This window comes from Leucoraja erinacea, chromosome 4 (genome assembly GCF_028641065.1).
Source record: "Leucoraja erinacea ecotype New England chromosome 4, Leri_hhj_1, whole genome shotgun sequence".
Classification (NCBI taxonomy): Eukaryota; Metazoa; Chordata; class Chondrichthyes; order Rajiformes; family Rajidae; genus Leucoraja; species Leucoraja erinaceus.
Window position 1 is genome coordinate 55,002,884 of NC_073380.1, and position 21,104 is coordinate 55,023,987.

The window sequence follows — 21,104 nt, forward strand, 5'->3', positions numbered from 1 at the left end:
CGTAGTCAGGATTGAACACTGGTATCTGTCACTGTAAGGCAGCAGGTCAACCGCTGCGCCACCGTGCCGCCCAAGAGTCTGTTAAATTATGCGAGGCAGTCAAAACCTATTTCCCAGGGTGGAAAAATCAAATGCTATGTTGCAACTCTTTAAGGTGAGAGGGGCAAAGTTTAAAGGAGATGTACGGGGCACGTTATATACATAAAGAGTGGTGAGTGCCTGGAATGCATTGTGATTGACGGGGGTGGTGGTTGAGGCAGATATGACAGCGGCATTTAAGAGAAAAATAGGGAATGGAGGGATATGGATTATGTGCAGGCAGATGAGATGATCTTGACATCATGTTCAGCACAGATATTGTGGGCTGTTCCAGAGCTGTACTGTTATATGTTCTAAACACGCCACCTTTCAGATGCTGGTCATCAGTGGGTAATCACCGCGTTGGTGAGCAGAAGCTCTCGATCGGAGAGAGATGTGAGAGAATAGCGACCATTGAACACGAGTTCCTTCATGCACTGGGATTCTGGCACGAGCAGTCACGACCCGATCGCGATGACTACGTCAAAATCATGTGGGACAGGATTGATAACGGTAAGGTCACGAGTCAAGAGTGAAGACTGTTTAGTTGTCACATGGCCCGACAGCAGAACGATGACATTCTGGGAAACAATTCTGGTAAATCTCCTCTGCATCCTTTCCAAAGCCTCCACATCCTTTGACTTAATGTCAGTTTCTTCCCAGCTGTCATCAGGCAACTGAACCATCCTATCACCAACTAGAGAGGGGTCCTGAGCTACTGTCAACTTCATTAGAGACCCTCTTTAATTGGACTTTACTGGACTTTATCATTCACGAAACATTACTCCCTTTATCCTGTATCTGTACAATGTGAATAGACACAAAGTGCTAGAGTACCTCAGCGGGTCAGGCAGCATCTCTGGAGAAAAGGAACAGGTAACGTTTTGGGTCAAGGCCCTTCTTCAGAATGAGTGTCAGGGAGCGAGAAAGTAGAGATAGCAAAAGATACAAAGGACAAATGAACGAAAGGTATGCAAAGAACAAATCAATGCCAGCAACGATGATCAAGGAAAGGTCAACTTGTGGCTGTAGAGAAGGTGATAAGGAGGGGGCACAAACAGTGAAACTAAGTAGGATGACAGTGAAACTAGCACAACGATTAGGGTGGGGGAGGGATGGAGAAAGAGGGTTACTTTAAGTTGGAGAAATCAATGTGCTTGTCGCTGGGGTGTAAGCTGCCCAAGCGAAATATGAGGTGGTGCGCCACTGTGCTGCCGTACATTTCTGTTTCCGTACTATTTCTTATTTTCTTCCATTCTTAAAGCAGTGGCCTGATGAGCTTTTGTTATTGTTGATTTAGGTAAAGAACACAATTTCAATAAGTATGACGATAAGGTGAGCAATTCGCAGAACATCCCATACGACTATACCTCAGTAATGCACTACAGCTCCACGGCATTCAACAACGGCACACAACCAACAATAGTCACCAAGATCGCCGAATTCAGTAATGTCATCGGGCAGCGCATGGAATTCAGCGATTACGACCTTCAAAAACTCAACCGTCTCTACAACTGCAGTAAGTACCAGCATCTTATCGGGATGCATCGCAGCATGGTTTGGGAAAAGCTCCAGCCAAGACCTCAAGAAATTGTAGAGAGTTGTGAACATAGCCCAGATCATCACACAAACCAAACTCCCTTCCATCGACTCCAGTTACACCTCACGCTGCCTCGGCAAGGCCACTTGCATAATCAAAGACCAGTCCCACCTCAGTCACTCCCTCTTCTCCCCTCTAGCAAGAAGTACAGAAGTATGAAATTAGACACCTCTAGATTCAGGGACAGTTTCTCCCTAGCTGTTATCAGGCAACTGAACCATCCTATCAACAATGAGAGATCTACCATCTACCTCATTGTAGCAGTGTTACAAAATTTTGAGATTTTAGAAATCAAATCTTTAATTTATCCCATCAGATAAAGCATAAAAAGAAGTTTAATTTGACACCTAATTCACTTTCATATTTTCAGTATTCAAAATGTTATGGCCATTTTCATACTCGGAAATTAGTATCTTGTTCCCTATTGTTTTTTCATTGACTTAACACAAAAGCTGTGATCGAAAGCCCATAACTTTCTTACAAATTAAGAGAACTGAAAGAAATTTTCAGTTATTATAAATTGAAGCATTCTGAAACAAATATAAAACAATCTTACTTAGATGACTTGAAATTAAGCATATAATTAGTTAGTTACCTAATTGTAGCTAATTACAAAATTCAATTACTAGATCTAAACATCTATCCATTTCTTAAGAATAGATTAACATTTTTAAATAGTCTAAGTGTCCAAATAACATTCACACAAGAATTCAGAATATAACATAATTTTTAAATCTCATTGTCATGGGTTTATAGGCCAAATGGATGGAATTTAATGTTTAATACCTGTAAATGAATGGTCATTTAAATCAGTGGGTTTTTTTGGAACGCGACCATTTGGAACGTTACGATTGTGGTGATTTTAGTCCCCCATATCAGCAACAAATACACTGCCGGTTCTTCGGGGGAAAAAATCACTGTTTCACAACTTAAAATGTGAATTAAATGCATCTTAAGAAACACTTTTATACATAAAAATAAACTACTTTCTTTCACCTGTCCTCTACATAAAATCCATCCCCGTTGTCGGTGTTGACGGCTTCAGAAACTGATTTAAAAATCATTCCAGCGATTAACTTGTCGGGCGAATTTTTTTTAAAAACACACAGAACGGCCGTCGGAACGATTCTTTAGCAAAATCTTGCACTCCAACAAAATATAATCCAGGGCCTGAGATATAGGGAGAGGTTGAGCAAGCTAAGACTTTATTCCTTGGAGTGTTAGAGGCTGAATGATTTTATTAAGGTTTACTGGACTAAGTGGGACCCGTTGGGTCCCATGTTCACACGGGGGAGCTGGGCCCCAATGCAATATTCCACCTCTCCACCAATTCCAAAATTGGTGGCCAGTGGGACGGGAGGTGGGGGCTTTCTGGAGCGCTAGTATGGGTGTTGTGGGCTGAAGGGACTGGTTTCCAGAGGGGTAGTATGGACATTGTGGGCCAAATGGATTCTTGGACAGGCAGCTCAGTCGCACAAACCTGGCATGCTGGCAGCTCACTCACTCACGGCTGGTGGGCTGGCAGTTGACTCACGGCTATTCCTTGAAATTCCATTTCAAGCAGGGTGCAAGGCAACCAAATTCAAATGCAGTTTCCTACCATTTCTAGCAGGGTGCAAGGCCACCAAATTCAAATGCAGTTTCATACCATTTAAGCAGGGTGAAACCACCATAAAACCCCATAAAACCCCACATAAACACCACATAAAAACCACATAAAAACCACACTCACAGTTCAGTAGACATTCAGTGTGTTCAGTTGGTTCACAGCTCAGAGAGAAAGTCGTGAACTCTCTCTGACCCATCTTGCAGAGACTGAGCCACGCCCACACTTCTGGGTTTATAGTCCCCCCCCCCCCCCCCCCCCCCCCCCCCCCCCCCCACTGGAAGGGGCGTGGCCTTCATGACGTGATTGACAGGAGGAGAATCTCAACATTAATAACTCTTTTATTTTTCATCGATGGGAAAAATCCTCATCACCTGATGAACGGAGGGGGACTCTGAGTATGATGGCCAAATATAACAGCCATAAGTGGGAGCGTTTTTTCTAAAATCAATATACAGTGCAAAACAGAAGTGGTCAAGTTTAGACTTTTAATTATAAGCTTTTTCAAACCAACCACCACCATCACATTTGCTTATCTTTTTCAAACCAACCACTACCACCACAATTGCTTTGCTTTTTCAAACTAACCAACCACCACCACAAATGCTTTGCTTTTTCAAACCAACCAACCAACCACCACATTTGCCTTTTCAAACTACATTAAGGGCACTCACAGGTCAGTAAAACCACTCACAGCTTAGTAAACATGTGTTCAGTGTTATTCACAGCTCAGACTGAAAGTCATGACCTCTTGCACCCCCATCTCGCAGAGACTGAGGCAGTCCACACTTCCGGGTTTTATAGTCCCTCCCCCCTCCCATCGGAAGGCATTGCCTTCATGGCGTGATTGACAGGACAGAGAATCTCAAAATGTTTTAAACATTAATAAGTCTTTTATTTTTCATCGATGGGAAAAATCCTCTTGTCCTGCGCAGCAGAGAGCGATTCTAAGTAAGATGGCCAAAAGTCACAGCCGTAAGTGATAGCGTTTTTTATAAAATCAACTAGACTAAGTGGGACCCATTGGGTCCCATGTTCACACGGGAGGGCTGGTCCCCCGACGCAATATTCCACCTCTCCACCAATTCCAATATTGGTGGCCAGTGGGGGGGCTTTCTGGAGTGCTGGTATGGGTTCTTGGGGTGGCAGCTCAGTCCCTCAAGCCTGATCTGCTGGCAGCTCACTCACGGCTGGTGGGCTGGCAGTTGACTCATGACTATTCCTTGAAATTCCTTTTCAAGCAGGGTGCAAGGCCACCAAATTCAAATCCATGTTCCTAACATTTCAAGCAGGGTGCAAGGCCACCAAATTCAAGTGCAGTTTCCTACCACTTCAAGCAGGGTGCAAGGCCACTGAATTCAAGTGCAGTTTCATACCACTTCAAGCTGGATCCAAGGCCACCAAATTCAAGTGCAGTTTCATACCACTTTCAGCAGGGTGGAAGGCCACCAAATTCAGTGCAGTTTCATACCACTTCAAGCAGGATGCAAGGCTGCCAAATTCAAGTGCAGTTTCATACCACTTCAAGCAGGGTGCAAGGCCACCAAATTCAAATGCAGCTTCATACCATTTCATGCAGGGTGAAACCACCATAAAACCACACAAAACACCAAACTCACAGTTCAGTAGACATTCAGTGTTTTCAGTTGATTCATAGCTCAGACAGTCGTGACATCTCCCTCCCCCATCATGCAGAGACTGAGCCACACCCACACTTCCGGGGTTTATAACCCCTCCCACCGGAAAGATGTGGCTTTCATGGCGTGATTGACAGCAGAGAGATTCTCAACATTTTTTAAACACTAATAACGCTTTTATTTTTCATTGATGGGAAGAATTCTCTGCACCTGCTCAGCGGAGGGGGGCTGAGTAAGATGGCCGAAAATCACAGCCGTGAGTGGTAGCGTTTTATCTAAAATCAATATACAATGCAAACAGGAAGTAAGTGCATTTGGCCTTTTAACTTCAAGCCAAAGCACCCAAGCTGCCATTTGCAGTGTAGTGCCTTTCAACTTCAAGCCAAAGCACCCAAGCCGCCATTTGCTGTAAGAAGTGCCTTTCAACTTCAAGCCAAAGCACTCAAGCCACCATTTGCAGTAAGTAGTGCCTTTCAACTTCATGCCACCATTTGCAGTAAGTAGTGCCTTTCAACTTCAAGCCACCATTTGCAGTAAGTAGTGCCTTTCAACTTCAAGTCAATGCACCCAAGCCACCATTTGCAGTAAGTAGTGTCTTTCAACTTAAAGTCAAAGCACCCAAGTCACCATTTGCAGTAAGTATAGCGCCTTTCAACTTCAAGCCAATGCACCCAAGCTACCATTTGCAGTAAGTAGTGCCTTTCAACTTCATGCCACCATTTGCAGTAAGTAGTGCCTTTCAACTTCAAGCCAATGCACCCACGCGACCATTTGCAGTATATAGTGCCTTTCAACTTCAAGCCAAAGCACCCGTCACCAATAAGATGGCCGAAAATCACGGCCGTGAGTGGTAGTGTTTTATCTAAAATCAATATACAGTGCAAACAGGAAGTAAGTGCATTTGGCCTTTTAACTTCAAGCCAAAGCACCCAAGCTGCCATTTGCAGTGTAGTGCCTTTCAACTTCAAGCCAAAGCACCCAAGCCGCCATTTGCTGTAAGAAGTGCCTTTCAACTTCAAGCCAAAGCACTCAAGCCACCATTTGCAGTAACTAGTGCCTTTCAACTTCATGCCACCATTTGCAGTAAGTAGTGCCTTTCAACTTCATGCCACCATTTGCAGTAAGTAGTGCCTTTCAACTTCACCCAAGCCACCATTTGCAGTAAGTAGTGCCTTTCAACTTCAAGCCAATGCACCCAAGCCACCATTTGCAGTAAGTAGTGCCTTTCAACTTAAAGCCAAAGCACCCAAGCCACCATTTGCAGTAAGTAGCGCCTTTCAACTTCAAGCCAATGCACCCAAGCTACCATTTGCAGTAAGTAGTGCCTTTCAACTTCATGCCACCATTTGCAGTAAGTAGTGCCTTTCAACTTCAAGCCAATGCACCCACGCGACCATTTGCAGTATATAGTGCCTTTCAACTTCAAGCCAAAGCACCCGTCACCAATTGCAGTAAGTAGTGTCTTTCAACTTCAAGCCAAAGCATCCAAGCCACCATTTGCAGTAAGTAGTGCCTTTCAACTTCAAGCCAAAGCACCTGCCACCATTTGCAGTAAATAGTGCCTTTCAACTTCAAGCCACCATTTGCAGTAAGTAGTGCCTTTCAACTTCATGCCACCATTTGCAGTAAGTAGTGCCTTTCAAGTTCAAGCCAATGCACCCAAGCCACCATTTGCAGTAAGTAGTGCCTTTCAACTTAATGCCAAAGCACACAAGCCACCATTTGCAGTAAGTAGTGCCTTTCAACTTCAAGCCAATGCACCCACACCACCATTTGCAGTAAGTAATACCTTTCAACTTCAAGCCATAGCACCTAAGCCACCATTTGCATTAAGTAGTGCCTTTCAACTTTAAGCCAAAGCACCCAAGCCACCATTTGCAGTAAGAAGTGCCTTTCAACTTCAAGCCAAAGCACTCAAACAACCATTTGCAGGCAGTGCCTTTTTACTTCAAACAAACCATTTTCAACCCATATTAAGGGGACTCACAGTTGTGTAGACATTTGTTCAGTGTTATTCAGAGCTCAGGGAGACGTGACCCTTGGCTTCATCCATCTTGCAGAGACTGAGTGAGGCACACCACTTCCTTGTTTTATAGTCCCTCCCCCTCCCTCCAGCAGGGGCAGCAGAGAGAATGATGATTTTTTAAAAAAACATTAATATCTCTCTGATTTGTCATCGATGGGAAAAATCCTCTGAACCCGTAAGGCAAAGGGGTGCTCTGAGCGAGGTGGCCAAAAATGACAGCCGTAGGTGGCGGCGTTCTGTCGGAAATCGCAGCACAGTGGGCCAAAAGCGGTCAAGATCAGAGTTTTAGTAATATAGATATGCAGTGCAAACAGCAAGTGGTCAAGGGTGGTCAAGTGGTCAGGGAATTTTAATTATATAGATAAAATCCTGAGGGGCATAGATAGGGTGACTCTTTTACGGAGAGTTGAAGAATCAAAAACTAGAGGGCACAGTTTTAAGGTGATGGAAATTATTTGAAAGGAACCTGAGAGCAACTTGTGCTGAGAAGCATTTTGTGTTTATCTTCTGTAAATGATGCTATCTCGGAATGTTAACTCTTAATTCATGGAGAATGGCAAATTCTCAGCTTTCTCCTGTGTTGTTTCTGGCCAGCCACATCGCTCAGCTTCCTGGACAGATGCAGCTTCGAAGGTGAAAGTATCTGTGGCATGATACAGAGTCCAGATGACAACGCAGACTGGCAACATGTTTCTCAGGCTCCAGGTGGGCCCGACAAAGACTTCACCAACATGGGCGACTGCAAAGGTACTTCCATCATCAGCACAATGCAAGGAAATGATTTGTACTTCACTGAAGTGAAAGTCCAGAATTTCTGCAGTGGATTTGTTACAGAGGCCTTTGGGATGTGGGAGGAAACCAGAGCACCTGGAGGAAACCCATGCGGTCACAGGGAAAATGTGCAAACTTCACACACACGCACACACACACTCACACACAATCCGAGGTCAGGATCGAACCCGGGTCTCTGGCACTGTGAGGCAGCGGTTCTACCAGCTGCACCACTGTGCCGCCCTAAAAGTCAGTCCACACAAACAGACAAAGCTGACTTCATTAATGAGGTTTCATTCCTTCTACATTGCAGGCAGTGGATTCTTCATGCATTTCAGCACCAGTTTGGGCCCAGTGGGACACAGGGCGTTTTTGGAGAGCAGGATCCTTTACCCAAAGCGGGGCTTCCAGTGCCTGCAATTCTACGCCTTCAACAGTGGCAGTGAAGGAGACGAACTAAACATTTGGGTCAGAAGTTACAACAATACAAATCCCAACGGCATTTTGACCAAAGTGACAAGAATAACTGGTAAGTTACTAACAACAGAGAATACTTGAGAATAAAATGTTGTATAGACTTGGATTGTTTTCTCTGGGACATTGGAGGTTGCATGGAGACTTGATAGAAGTAAATCATATTTTGAGAGGCATGGATAGGGTAGACAGTCAGAACCTTTTTTCCCATAATGGAAATATCAAATACAGAGGGGGTAACTTTAAGGTGAGAAGGTCAAAGTTCAAATGAGAAGTGCGGGGCAAGATTTTTCACATTGAAGGTGGTGGTGCCCGGAACGTGCCAACAGGTGGGGGTGGTGGAGGCAGATACAATAGTGGCTTTTAGATAGGCACATGGGTATTCAGGGAATGGAGGGATATGGATTAATGTGCAGGCAGATGCGATTAGTTTATCTTGGCATTAACTAATCTCAGCCGTTGTGGACCAAAGGGCCTGTTCCTGTGCTGTACTTTTCTAAGAGATCGTTGGCATATCTGTAATAATGACGGACACAAGGATGTGGTATGAATATTGATTTACCAACTTCAAATTCCCCTTCCATCCCCTCTCTCTCCGTCAACCCCCCCCCCCCCAGTCGTCGTACTCGTTTCACTGTCGTCCTCTTGAGTTTCGCTGTCTGTATAACTCGTTATCACCTACCCGACGGCCAACAATGGACCATTGTGGGCTCCACCTTTCCTTGTTTCTTGTTGCGTTTGAATATCTTTCTTTCATCTGTACCTCTCGGTTCCCTTTCCCGACTCTCAGTCTGAAGTAGGGTTTTGACCCGAAATGTCACCTATTCTTTTTCTCCAAAAATGCTGCCTGACCCGTTGAGTTACTCCAGCTTTTTGTGGCTATCTTCTATAATTATGGACACATATTTTCACATTCACCTCAAAGATTTAGGTTATTATTTTCACGTGTACCAAGATACCGTGAGAAGGTTTCTTTTGCATGTTGTCCAATCGGAGCAGATAATACATACAAATACAATTGGATCAAACTCCCAATACAATAGGTAGAGCAAACGGAAAGATACCGAGTGCAGAATATAGATTTCAGCATTGTAGCGCATCAGTTCCAGAGACAAAGGCCTGAATAAAGTGGATGTGGAGGATGTTTCCATTAGTCATAGCCTCAGAATAAAAGGATGTTCCTTTAGAAAGGAGAAGAGGAGGAATTTCTTTAGTCAGAGGGTAGTGAATCTGTGGAATTCATTGCCACAGAAGACTGTGGAGGTGAATGGATATTTTGAAGGCATAGATGGATAGATTCTTGAGTAATACGCGTGTCATGGGTTATAGCGAGTCGGCAGGAGAACGGGGTGAAGAGGGGAAGAGAGATCAGCCATGATTGAATGGCGGAGTAGACTTGTTAGGTCGAATGGCCTAATTCTGCTCCTATCACATAACCTTATGAACTAATGAACAAATTCCAATGTCCGCAATAGGGTAGAGGTGAATCGGACAGTACCCTAGCTTATGGAAGGACCGTTCAGAAGCCTGATAACAGAGGGGAAGAAGCTGCTCCTGAGTTTGGTGGTATCAATCTCTCCTTGCTGGAGGACTCTGGAACATGCCCCATCGCCAACTTCTGAAGCCAACTTTGCGGGCCGGTATCTTGGCTCTTCAGTTCAGTTTAGTTCATTGTCACATGTACCGAGGTACAGGGAAAAGCTTTTTGTTGTATGCTAACCAGTCAGCAGAAAGGCTACATGATTACAATCAATCCATTTAGTTGCACTCCCCTACAGTCCCTATTTACAGTCCCCTAGGCAAACCGTTCCAGTATGATTTGACTCCTCTCGTAGGTTGTGACCTCTGTTGGTCCAGCAAATCAGATGATCCAAAAAAGCAGTGGAACCAAAGATGCCGGAAAATCGGCAGAGAACCTGTTTAATAAAAACGCAAGCCTTTAAAATTTCTAAAATTCTTACATTTCAGAAAAAAAAAACCTTTTAAATGTTGTTACCCCTTAACAGAATTGGGCCTAAATTACTGGCAGCTTCACCATGTCAGACTAGACGTCTCCGGAAAGTTCCGTGTTGTTTTTGAAGGGGTGAAGGGAGGTGCTCCCTCCAATGGAGGTATTTCCATTGACGATGTCAACCTCTCGGAAACCTTTTGCCCGACACACGTGTGGCGCATCAGGAACTTCACCGGCCTACTGAACACTAGCCCATCGGGGTTACAAGGCGCTGTCTACAGCCCAAGGTATTACTCCCAGCAAGGGTATTCCTTTCAGATCAAGCTCTATGTAAATGGGACGTCCGATTGGCCCTTCTACCTCGGTGTGTTCTTGCACTTGGTCAATGGGACCAATGATGAGGGTCTACAATGGCCCTGCCCATGGATGCAAGGTACCATGCTTCTGATGGACCAACAGCCTGATATCAGACGCCGGATGTCCAACCAAAGAAGCGTGACCACTGACCCAAATAGGACCACAACCGAAGGTAAGCTCACATCTTGCTTCGTCTTAAAAAGAGACACAACGTTTTGGAGTAACTCATGAAACATAATGTTGTGATTGGTGATGGTAGAGTCAGATTACAAAAAAATATTAACGGGCACAGCAATAACAAATGGGTTTCATAGAGTTCGGTCAAACTTGCCCAAACCGATCAACATGTCTCATCCACGCTAGTCCAACCTGCCTGCGCTTGACCCATATCCCACTAAATCTCTCCATTTCAGGTGCCTGTCTAAACATTTCTTAAATGTTGTGATAGTACTTGCCTTAACTACCTCCTCTAGCAACTCGTTCCATACACCCACCACCCTTTGTGTGAAAAAGTTATCCCTCGAGTTCCTATTAAATCTTTCCAATCCTCACCTTAAACCTACTCTATGTCCTCTGGTTCTCGATTCCCTTACTCTGGATAAAAGACTGCTCAATGACCAGTCTATTCCACTCATGATGCCGTATCCATCTACAAGATCATCATTGATCATCCTGTGCTTCAAAGGTGGCACGGTGGTGTACCGATAGAGTTGCTGCCTTATGGGTCAGTCCCATTTAGGCGACTCTTTAGGCGACTGCCAGGGACTAATTATAATGGAATTCACTTACGACACCTGGCGACAACCTACGACAGCAAAAATTGTTGCCACTGTCGCCGAAAAATGTTCAACATGTAGAAAATTTTGTGGCAGTCACCTGTAGTCACCCAAAAAATCGCCTAAGTGGGACAGGCCCATTACAGCGCTTACAGCGCCAGAAACCCGATTTTGATCCTGGCTACGGGTGTTTGTCTTCACATAGTTTGCACGCTCTCCTCGTGACTGCATGGGTTGTCACTGGGAACTTCGGTTTCCTCCCGCACTCCCAAGACATACAGGTTTGTAGGTTAATTGGCTTGGTGTGAATATGAAAATTATCTCCAGTGTAGGATAGTGTTAATGTATGGGGATCGCAGGTCGGTGCAGACTTGGTGGGCTGAAAGGCCTGTTTCTGCACTGTATGTCTGAACTAAACTAAACTACTAAAGTCCTAGCCAGCTCAAACTCTCCCTGTAGCTCAGGCCCTCAAGTCCTGGCAATATCCTCGTCAATCTTTTCTGCATTCTTTTCAGCTTAACATCTTTGCTATACCAAGGTGACCAAAACCTAATACTGTACTCCGTTTGGCCTCACCTATGTCTTGCACAACTGTAACATGACCTCCTAACGTCTATACTCAGTACTCTGACTGATGAAGGCCCATGTGCCAAAAGCCTTCTTGACCACCCGATCTAATTGTGAAACCACTTTCGAGGTGATTCAATACAAGGTCACCCATTTTAGACAGTAAAAGGACAACAGAGTAGGTGATAAATTGTGGGACACAAAGTGCTGGAGTAACTCAGTGAGTCAGGCAACATCCATGGAGAACATGGATAGGTGAGTTTTCAGGCTGAGATCCTTCTTCAGACTGATTGTAGGAGTTGGGGGTGGGAGGGAAGAAGGCTAGAAGAGAGAATGGGCAGGACAACGCGTGGCAGGTAATAGGTGAATAGAGGTAAGAGGTTTTTTGGTAGGCAAATGGTTGGACAAAGGCCAGAGATGAAATAAAACAAAAGGGTGTGAGACTAAAGGATTGAAGTGCTGCAAATTGTGAAGTTAGAGGAAGGAATTTAGATGGAGGGAGAGTGTGAGGGGAGATATGGTGCATGTATCCGGTAGGGTACAGGGCAGGGAAGGAGTGTGGAGAAAGGGTGGCATGGGGAGATAGGGGAGGAGGAGGGGAGAGATTGTTAGAGATTGGCTAAAGTTGGAGAATTCAATGATCACACTGAAGATAGGCACAAAATGCTGGTGTAACTCAGTGGATCAGTCAGCATCTGTGGAGAAAGGAAATAAGTGATGTTTGGGGTGGAAACTCTGCTTCAGACTGTGAGTCAGGGTAGAGGAAAACTATAGGTATGAGACTTTAGTACAAATGAGCCGGCACCGATGACCAAGGAAAGGTGGAGCCCACAATAGATGATTGTTGGCAGTTGTAGAGGTCAAAACAAAGAGACATATAGATGCGAACACTGGAACTGGCAGGATGACTAGGGTGGGGGAGGGGTTGTAAGCTACCCAAGCGGAATATGAGGTACTGTTCCTGCAGTTTGCATGTGGCCTCAGTCTGGCAATGGAGGAGGCCCAGGCCAGAAAGGTCAGTGTGGGAATGGGAAGGAGTAAAAATGTTTAGTGACTGGGAGATCCAACAGGCCTTCATGGACCAAGCGTAAGTGATCGGCGAAACGGTCGCCGAATCTGTGCTTGCTTAGCCTTGGTGCTTAATGATCCAGTGCAGGCATAGTAATCGCTCTCTGTTGTGGGTTACAGGCAACCAAACTTTCTTCTTCTGGGACAAGCCGAGCAAAGTTGGACGTCCCGTGACGGAGCCCGATGGCACTGTGTATTACCGGGGACCAGGGATGGGAATCAGTACATTCTTATCCCACGAACGATTGAAAAGTAGAGAGTTCATTAAGGGAGATGATGCTTATTTCCTTTTAACCATGGAAGGTATGATTCTCTTTATTCTAAGGATGGCACGGTAGCGCAGCAGTAGAGTTTCTGCTTTACAGCACCAGAGATCCGGATTTGATCCTGACTACGGATACTGTCTGTACAGAGTTCAATGTGATCATGGCTGATCATCCACAATCAGTACCCTGTTCCTGCCTTCACCCCATATCCCCTGACTCCGCTAAGAGACCTATCAAGACAAAGCTCTCTCTTGAAAGTATCCAGAGAACCAGCCTCCACCACCCTCTGAGGCAGAGAATTCCAGAGACTCACAACTCTGTGTGAAAAATTGTTTCCTCATCTCCGGTCATAGGGAGAACGTAAAATTCCGTACAGCCAGCACCCGTAGTCAGGATTGAACCCGGGTCTCTGAAGCCCTGTGAGGTGCAGCGGTAGAGTTGCTGCCTTACAGCGAATGCAGCACCGGAGATACAAGTTCGATCCTGACCACGGGTGCTGTCTGTATGGAGTTTGTACGTTCTCCCCGTGACCACATGGGTTTTCTCCAAGACCTTCGGTTTCCTCCCACACTCCAAAGACATACAGGTTTGTAGGTTAATTGGCTTGGTAAATGTAAAAATTGTCCCTAGTGGGTGTAGGATAGTGTTAATGTGTGGGGATCACTGATCAGCACAGACCCAGTGGGCCGAAGGGCCTGTTTCCGTGCTGTATCTCGAAACATAAATCTACCGCTGCGCTGTCCTTGAGAAGCTTGAGAAGATGCGTCGGAAGGGCAGTGAGGAATCTATCGTGTGTGATTATGACTCGTCCCTTTACCCTTACAGATGTATCGCATCTTGTGGCCACTCAGCCGACCCCCCCACCACCGCCCACAAAACCCGATCCCACCTCGACCAACGAGCCAGTAACCAATCGCCCCGAGTCTTGCATTGACTTTCAATGTGAAAATGACGGGGTCTGTATTGTTCAAAATGGGGAACCCATCTGCAGGTAAAGGCTTTTGTTATTTGTATAATGTTTCATTGAGATGGACCACTTTAATTACCATTAACCCAAAAGTATTTTATGTATATACTGCTTTTAGACCATTCAGGATGGTTTACAGACAATCAGCTGCACTCAGTGTGTTGTGGTTCAGTTTCTCTTAAACTGACAAAAACACAAATAAAATCAGTAATCAAATAGTGCAATCTTTATTTCGCCAGGCGGGTGTGGCCGTAAACTCTTACTGTATGTAATATACAGACTATAGGTTCACTCTATCCCCACACAAAAGGCAGCGTTTAAGTAGATATATTTATACCTCAATAATCTGCGATTCAGCAATACTTTATCCTACAGAGCATAATACCACCTCTTGCTTCTTAAGATTGGCAGCTTCTTAAGATTGCCAGTTTCTTAAGATTGACAGGTTCTTCTGAGAGAGGAAGGGTTAGCCCATATATGGTTATGATGAGTAGGCTATTTTTCTGCAGATCAAGCATCTTGGTTTTTTTACTTTAATGACACACATTATAATCTTATAGAGCAAGGGTAGGAGCAGTGTCTGAACATCCTCTTAATATTTATATTATAGAGGAGACATTCATGAAGTTGTAATTGTTATCTCGCTTGTATGGGGAAAAAGAGCATAAACATCTTTGTTAGCCTTGTTAGTGTAATAGGAGCAAGGGTAAGCATTTTCTGCTGGCTTTGCAATTAATAGGATAAAGGTAACAGCCTGTCTTTACTTCTAGTTTCAGCTGAATCCATTTTTGTAACTTTTAAATATTTTTAACTTCCTCAAGTGCACAGATAAAGAATAGAGGGTACAACATTTAACATAAAGGTATAGCATTGAAGTCCATATAAAGAATGTTCAAAGGTTGCCAATGAGGTGGGTGGAAGTTCAGAACCGCACTCTAGCTGATGAGAGGATGCTCAATTGCTTGATAACTGGTGGGAAGAAACTGTCCCTGAATCTGGAGGTGTGTGTTTTCAAACTTCTGCCTGATGGGAGAGGGGAGTAGAGGGAGTGCCCCGGATGAGATTTGTCATTGATTATAAGCCGAGAGGGGGATTGGTGGATTAAAGACTTGTGCTCATCGACTGACCTCAGCTGTTGTCTGTATGGAGTTTGCATGTTCTCCCTGTGACTGCGTGGGTTTTCACCAGGTGCTATGGTTTCCCACCACACTCTAAAGACGTGCAGGTTAGTGGGCTAATTGACTTCTGTAAATTGTAAGTTCCCTTTATCATGTTCATAGATTCATGTTATAGTAGCACAATCAGGCCATTCGGACCATCAAGTTTAATCCTCCATTCAATCATGGCTGATCTGTCTTTCCCTCTCAACCCATACTCCTGCCTTCTCCCCATAACCTGCACCTGTTCCAATCAACTAATGAACATGTATCTGTACACTGTGGATGGCTCGATTGTAATCATGTATATTTTTTCTGCGAACTGGTTGGCACTCAAAAAAAAGATTTTCACACAAGTTGTGTGACAATAAACTGAACTAAAGTAAACTAACCAGTGAATTAAATGGTTAGCCAGGAGGTAAATGCCAGTGTTGTTTAACAGGTGCCTGACTGGTGAGAACTGGTGGTATTCGGGCAGTCACTGTGAGCACTTTGGTGAGCAGGAGGATACAGTTCTGATCGCCGTGGCTTCGTCTGTGGCCATCTTCCTCGGTATGTTGTTTGTCACACTGCTCACCGCATACTGCCTGAAGCGAAGATACCGGAAGCAAATGGACAAGTCGGACAAAGGAGTCAACTTGGCAAACGTGAGTGTTGCAAACTGATCTATAATAGGTGACTGAGTAAATCCAGTATCAAGTGGAGAAGCGTATAAGAATGGAGTGGTGTACAAGATCATGAGAGGAATAGATCCCGAGTGACTGCACAGATTCTTTTACCTAGAGTATGGGACTCGGAAACCAGAGGACACAGGTTGAAGATGAAGGGGGGGGGGAAATGTAATAGGAACCTGAGGAGCAACTTTGTTAGACAAAGGGTGGTGGGTGTATGGAACGAGCTTCCGGAGGAGGTAGTTGAGGCAGGTACTGTCACAATGTTTAAGAAACATTTAGACAGGTACATAGATAGGACAGGTTTAGGGGGATATGGGCCAAATGCAGGCAGGTGGGACTAGTGTAGATGGGGCACATTGGTCAGCATAGGCAAGTTAGGCCGAAGGGTCTATTTTCATGCTGTATGACTCTAGGCAAGAAACTGCATTTGCTAGTTTATGGAACAAGACACAAAGTGCTGGAGTAACTCAGTGGGTCAGGCAGACATGGATAGGTGATGTTTCTGAACTGTCTTGAACGTTTGACTTCCACGCATGCGTGTCAGCATCAATGCCGGCCAGGAAAGTCCCGCGAGCGCGGTAGATTGGGTATTCCGTCCGATCAGAGAACGGGGACATGGGACTTGCGTGGAACTTGCGCGGGACTCGGCCGTGACACAGTTTAAAAGGCTGCATCCATTTTATGCAAGTTAGGGAGATGTACCAAGTTTGAAGATTAGTTACTAAATTAAAGCCCTTTAAGCCCTTGCGAGTTCATTTAAGTGCTCTCCCGAGTTAACAAAAAATCAATCTCGTGGTAAGCACGGAGAATGAACGTAGCGGTTACATCGGAGCTCAGGGACATCTCTTAGCGGCTCATTACCGCTAACGGCAGGTACTCGGGAAGACTCGCTAACGGCAAGCACGGGAAGAAGCGTGAAGATTTTCCAACATGTTGAAAAATGTCCACGAGAGCCCTGAGTACCGATGAGTGGCCATTACCGTAAATCTCCGAGTTCAAATCAGGGCAAACCCGGGATAGCTCTTGGAATCGCACCATGGGACAGGGCTATGTGTTAAATTACCTACTCTGTTGTTGTTGTTGTTATTGTTCCGGGAAATACTACGTAACAGTTTTGGGTCAGGACACTTCTTCACACTGAAGAAGAGTTCTGACCCAAGCTGTTACCTGTGCAGGTTCTCCAAAGATGTTGCCAAATCAGCTGAGTTCCTCCAACACCATGTGTCTTTGTTCCGGTATTTAAATGTTTCTTAGTCATATAGCATGGAAACAAGCTATTCGGCCCACCCCGTCCATCCATGGTGCCCCATCTAATGTAGAGGAACAGGCCCTTCAGTCTGTGCCGAACATGATGCATTTGACATGTATTCCTCAGTCTGTCTTATGAAGAAAGACTGGATAGACTTGGTTTATACTCTCTAGAATTTAGGAGATTGAGAGGGGATCTTATAGAAACTTACAAAATTCTTAAGGGGTTGGACAGGCTAGATGCAGGAAGATTGCTCCCAATGTTGGGGAAGTCCAGGACAAGGGGTCACAGATTAAGGATAAGGGGGAAATCCTTTAAAACCGAGATGAGAAGAACTTTTTTCACACAGAGAGTGGTGAATCTCTGGAACTCTCTGCCAGAGGGTAGTCGAGGCCAGTTCATTGGCTATATTTAAGAGGGAGTTGGATGTGGCCCTTGCGGCTAAGGGGATCAGAGGGTATGGAGAGAAGACAGGTACGGGATACTGAGTTGGATGATCAGCCATGATCATATTGAATGGCGGTGCAGGCTCGAGGGGCCGAATGGCCTACTCCTGCACCTAATTTCTATGTTTCTAATATCTTCCTATCCATGTATCTGGATCTTACAGTTGTAAAAAATTATGAGGGGAATAGATAAGGTGAATGCAAATAGTCTTTTATTCCGAGTAGGGGAACAAAGAATTAGAGGGCTTAGGTTTCAGGTGAGAGGGGAAAGATTTAATAGGAACCTAAGGGACAACCTGTTTACATAGAGGGTGATGGGTTAATAAGCAATGAGCTACCAGAGGGAGTAGTTTAGTTTATTATTGTCACGTGTACCTAGGTTGACGCAAGTACAATAACAACATTTCAAGGACATTTGGACAAGTACATGGATGGGAAAGGTTCAGAGGGATATGGACCAAATCCAGGTAAAGGGGGCTAGCTTAGATGAGGCCGGCATGGACAGGTTGGGCTGAAGAGACTGTTTCCATGCGGTATGACTCTATGGTCCCTCGGCACAGTGTAGCAGTGGAGTTGTTGCCTTTCATTGCCAGAGACCTGGATTTGATCCTGGCTATGGGGCTGTCTGTACGGAGTTTGTATATTCTCCCTATGACCACATGGGTTTCCCCCGGGTGCTCCGGTTTCCTCCCACACTCCAAAGACATAAGTTAATTGGTTTCTGTAAAACTTGTAAATTGTCCCTAGTGTGTAGGTTGGCACTAATGTACAGGGGTGATTGTTGGCTGGAGTGGATTTGATGGGCTGAAGGGCCTGTTTCCACACTGTATCTCGAAAGTCTAACATCTAACGACTCTAAGACTAATAACCTTGCCCGGTAACTTTACTCAGAGCCTTATCGTTTCAACATCAACAGTGTTGAATAAATTGTTTTTTCAACAGACGGCATTCTGAAGAAGCCATAGAGAAGTCTAACAGCACGGAAAAGAGAGGAAACGCCAAGCAAGTATGGTCTTGTGGAGATCCCAATTAATCTGTGCAGATTTGTGAATCATGATTTAGCTTGACAAATATCTGACTTTCATTTGTAAACCTCATGAAATTAGCTCATTACAAAAATCTCTACTTTTAAAACACCTAATATTCATCATAGCTTGAAAATGCCAAATAAAATGATTGCAAAATAATAACCGAACAGGGTGTGATTGTAATCACAGGCGGAGCACAATGTAGATAGGTTAGGACTTTTATTATTATAGTGACGTAAACTGAGCGACTGAAAAATCTTTGTTTTGCACGCTATGCAAACACATTAGACATATTATACATTTGATATGTTGTCATATGGAGAAATTTAGGATTGAAGATTCCATTCATAACCTGTGAGCAAGGATGGCACAGTGGCGCAGCAGTAGAGCTGCTACCTCAGAGCGGCAGAGTTAAATCCTGACCTCAGGTGCTGTCTGTGTGGAGTGTGCATGTTCTCCCTGTGACCGCATGGGTTTCCCCCAGCTGCTTCGGTTTCCTCCCATATTCCTAAGGCACGAGTGTTTGTAAGTTAATTGTCTCCTAGAAAATTGCCTCAAATGCGTACGGGGTGGATGAAAGGTTGGAATGACATAGAACTCGTGTGAATGGGTGGTCGATGGTCAGCATGGACTCGGTGGGCCTGTCTCCATGTTACATCACCAAAAAAAAAAAAACATTTTCAAGAACCAGAGTCGGGAATCAAGACTTTCTGTTGTCATATGTCCCGAAACAGAACAATGAAATTCTTACTTGCTGCGGCACGACAGATATGCAAACATGGTGCTCTGTAAATACCACAGTAAACAACAAAAATGTTCAGTACACTGAACTTTTTCAACAAACAATAATAGTGGAAAGACAAAAACAATGCTCCCAAGTCTATGTAGTTTGGAGCTTATTTGGATGTTGTAGTGTTTAATAGCCTGATGGTTGTAGGGAATACAATACAATACAATACGGTTTTATTCGTCACATTGCACTTAAAGTGCAAGTGAAATGAATTTGCCAACAGTGGTACAATGATAAAGAACACACAATACACAATAAAAATGTAACACAATCATCCACCACGGCATTCATCACTGTGGTGGAATACACACAAATTGGCCAGTCCTCCTCCATTTTCCCCCGTGGTCGGGACCTCAACCTTCCGCAGCCGTCGCTGCGGGCGTCCAGATGTGCAGGCAGGTAAAAGTCCAGGCAAGTACAGAGTCGGCTCTTCCCCACCGGAGACCGCGGCTTTAGGTTGGTGTAGGCCGCAGGCCGGCATTCGGAGCTTCTTCTCCCCCCCCGGGTCCCCCACGAGGGATCCCAGGCTGTGGACGCCGGCTTGAGCTCTGCAGACCGTGGCTTCAGGCTGCCGGCCGCCGCGGGCCAGCAAAACGGAGCACTCCCCTCCGGAGAGCCCCAGCGAGGGCTCGCCCGCTCCACGCCGAGAGTCCACGCTGCGCCCCCCCCCGCTGAAGCCCCAGGCTCGTCTCCGGGAAAGGCCGCGCCGATCCTTGCTGTTAGGCCACGGGGGAGGCGACATGGAAAAAGTCGCCACTCCGTGGAGGTGGCGACCAAAGTGGTTTCCCCCTCACCCCCCACACACAAAGAAACATTAAAAACACACTTTAAAACATACTAAAAAAAAACGTTGAAAAAAACTAACACGCTGCTGACAGGGCTTGCAGCGCCCCCACCGATTAATTGGCTTCCAAGCTACTCCTGAACCTGGATGTCGCAGTTTTCAGTCTCCTAAACCTTCTTCCTGATGGCAAGAGTGAAATGAGAGCGTGGCAGGAGTGATGTAAGTCTCTGATGAGTACAATATATGAGTACAATCAAACCAGTCACAAGTACAACAGGTACAAGGTGCAGAATGTAGTCCTGTGGGTTAGATGGAGGCTTGGAGTACCGTGACAGCGCCCCTAGCGGCAGGAGCACACGTGACAGCGCCCCTAGCGACAGGAGGACCAGTGACAGCGCCCCTAGCGACAGGAGGACCAGTGACAGCGCCCCTAGCGGCAGGAGCACACGTGTCAGCGCCCCTAGCGGCAGGAGGACACGTGTCAGCGCCCCTAGCGGCAGGAGGACACGTGTCAGCGCCCCTAGCGGGTGGTGGACCAGTGACAGCGCCCCTAGCGGCAGGAGGACCAGTGACAGCGCCCCTAGCGGCAGGAAGCACGTGTCAGCGCCCCTAGCGGTAGGCGAACCACACGGCGCCAGCCTCTGGGGTAGAGACAGCGCCCTCGGCGGTGGGAGGTCAACATGTCCACATTTTTCAGCCACAGCGCCGTCTGCGGTCGGAGAACTACACGTCTCCAGTTATACGGTTGGACGATGCCTCTCTCACCAGTTTCCAGCGACAGCGCCATCGCCGACAGGATGACCACACATCTAGTGATATCGCCCCTCAGAGG

At 45.6% G+C, this 21,104-nt stretch overlaps 1 protein-coding gene across 1 annotated transcript in view; it reads left to right on the forward strand.

Moving 5' to 3' along the window:
• Positions 1-19,902, forward strand: part of mep1ba (meprin A subunit beta a) — a 34,337-nt gene extending 14,435 nt beyond the window's left edge. Inside the window, exons 7-15 of the mRNA XM_055634315.1 lie at positions 413-591; positions 1,379-1,597; positions 7,542-7,694; positions 8,032-8,247; positions 10,199-10,672; positions 13,032-13,214; positions 14,003-14,168; positions 15,744-15,948; positions 18,613-19,902. Coding sequence (XP_055490290.1) covers positions 413-591; positions 1,379-1,597; positions 7,542-7,694; positions 8,032-8,247; positions 10,199-10,672; positions 13,032-13,214; positions 14,003-14,168; positions 15,744-15,948; positions 18,613-18,624 — 1,807 coding nt within the window. The 3' untranslated portion in view covers positions 18,625-19,902. The remainder of the gene's footprint in view (positions 1-412; positions 592-1,378; positions 1,598-7,541; positions 7,695-8,031; positions 8,248-10,198; positions 10,673-13,031; positions 13,215-14,002; positions 14,169-15,743; positions 15,949-18,612) is intronic.
• The last annotated feature ends 1,202 nt before the right edge of the window (positions 19,903-21,104 follow it).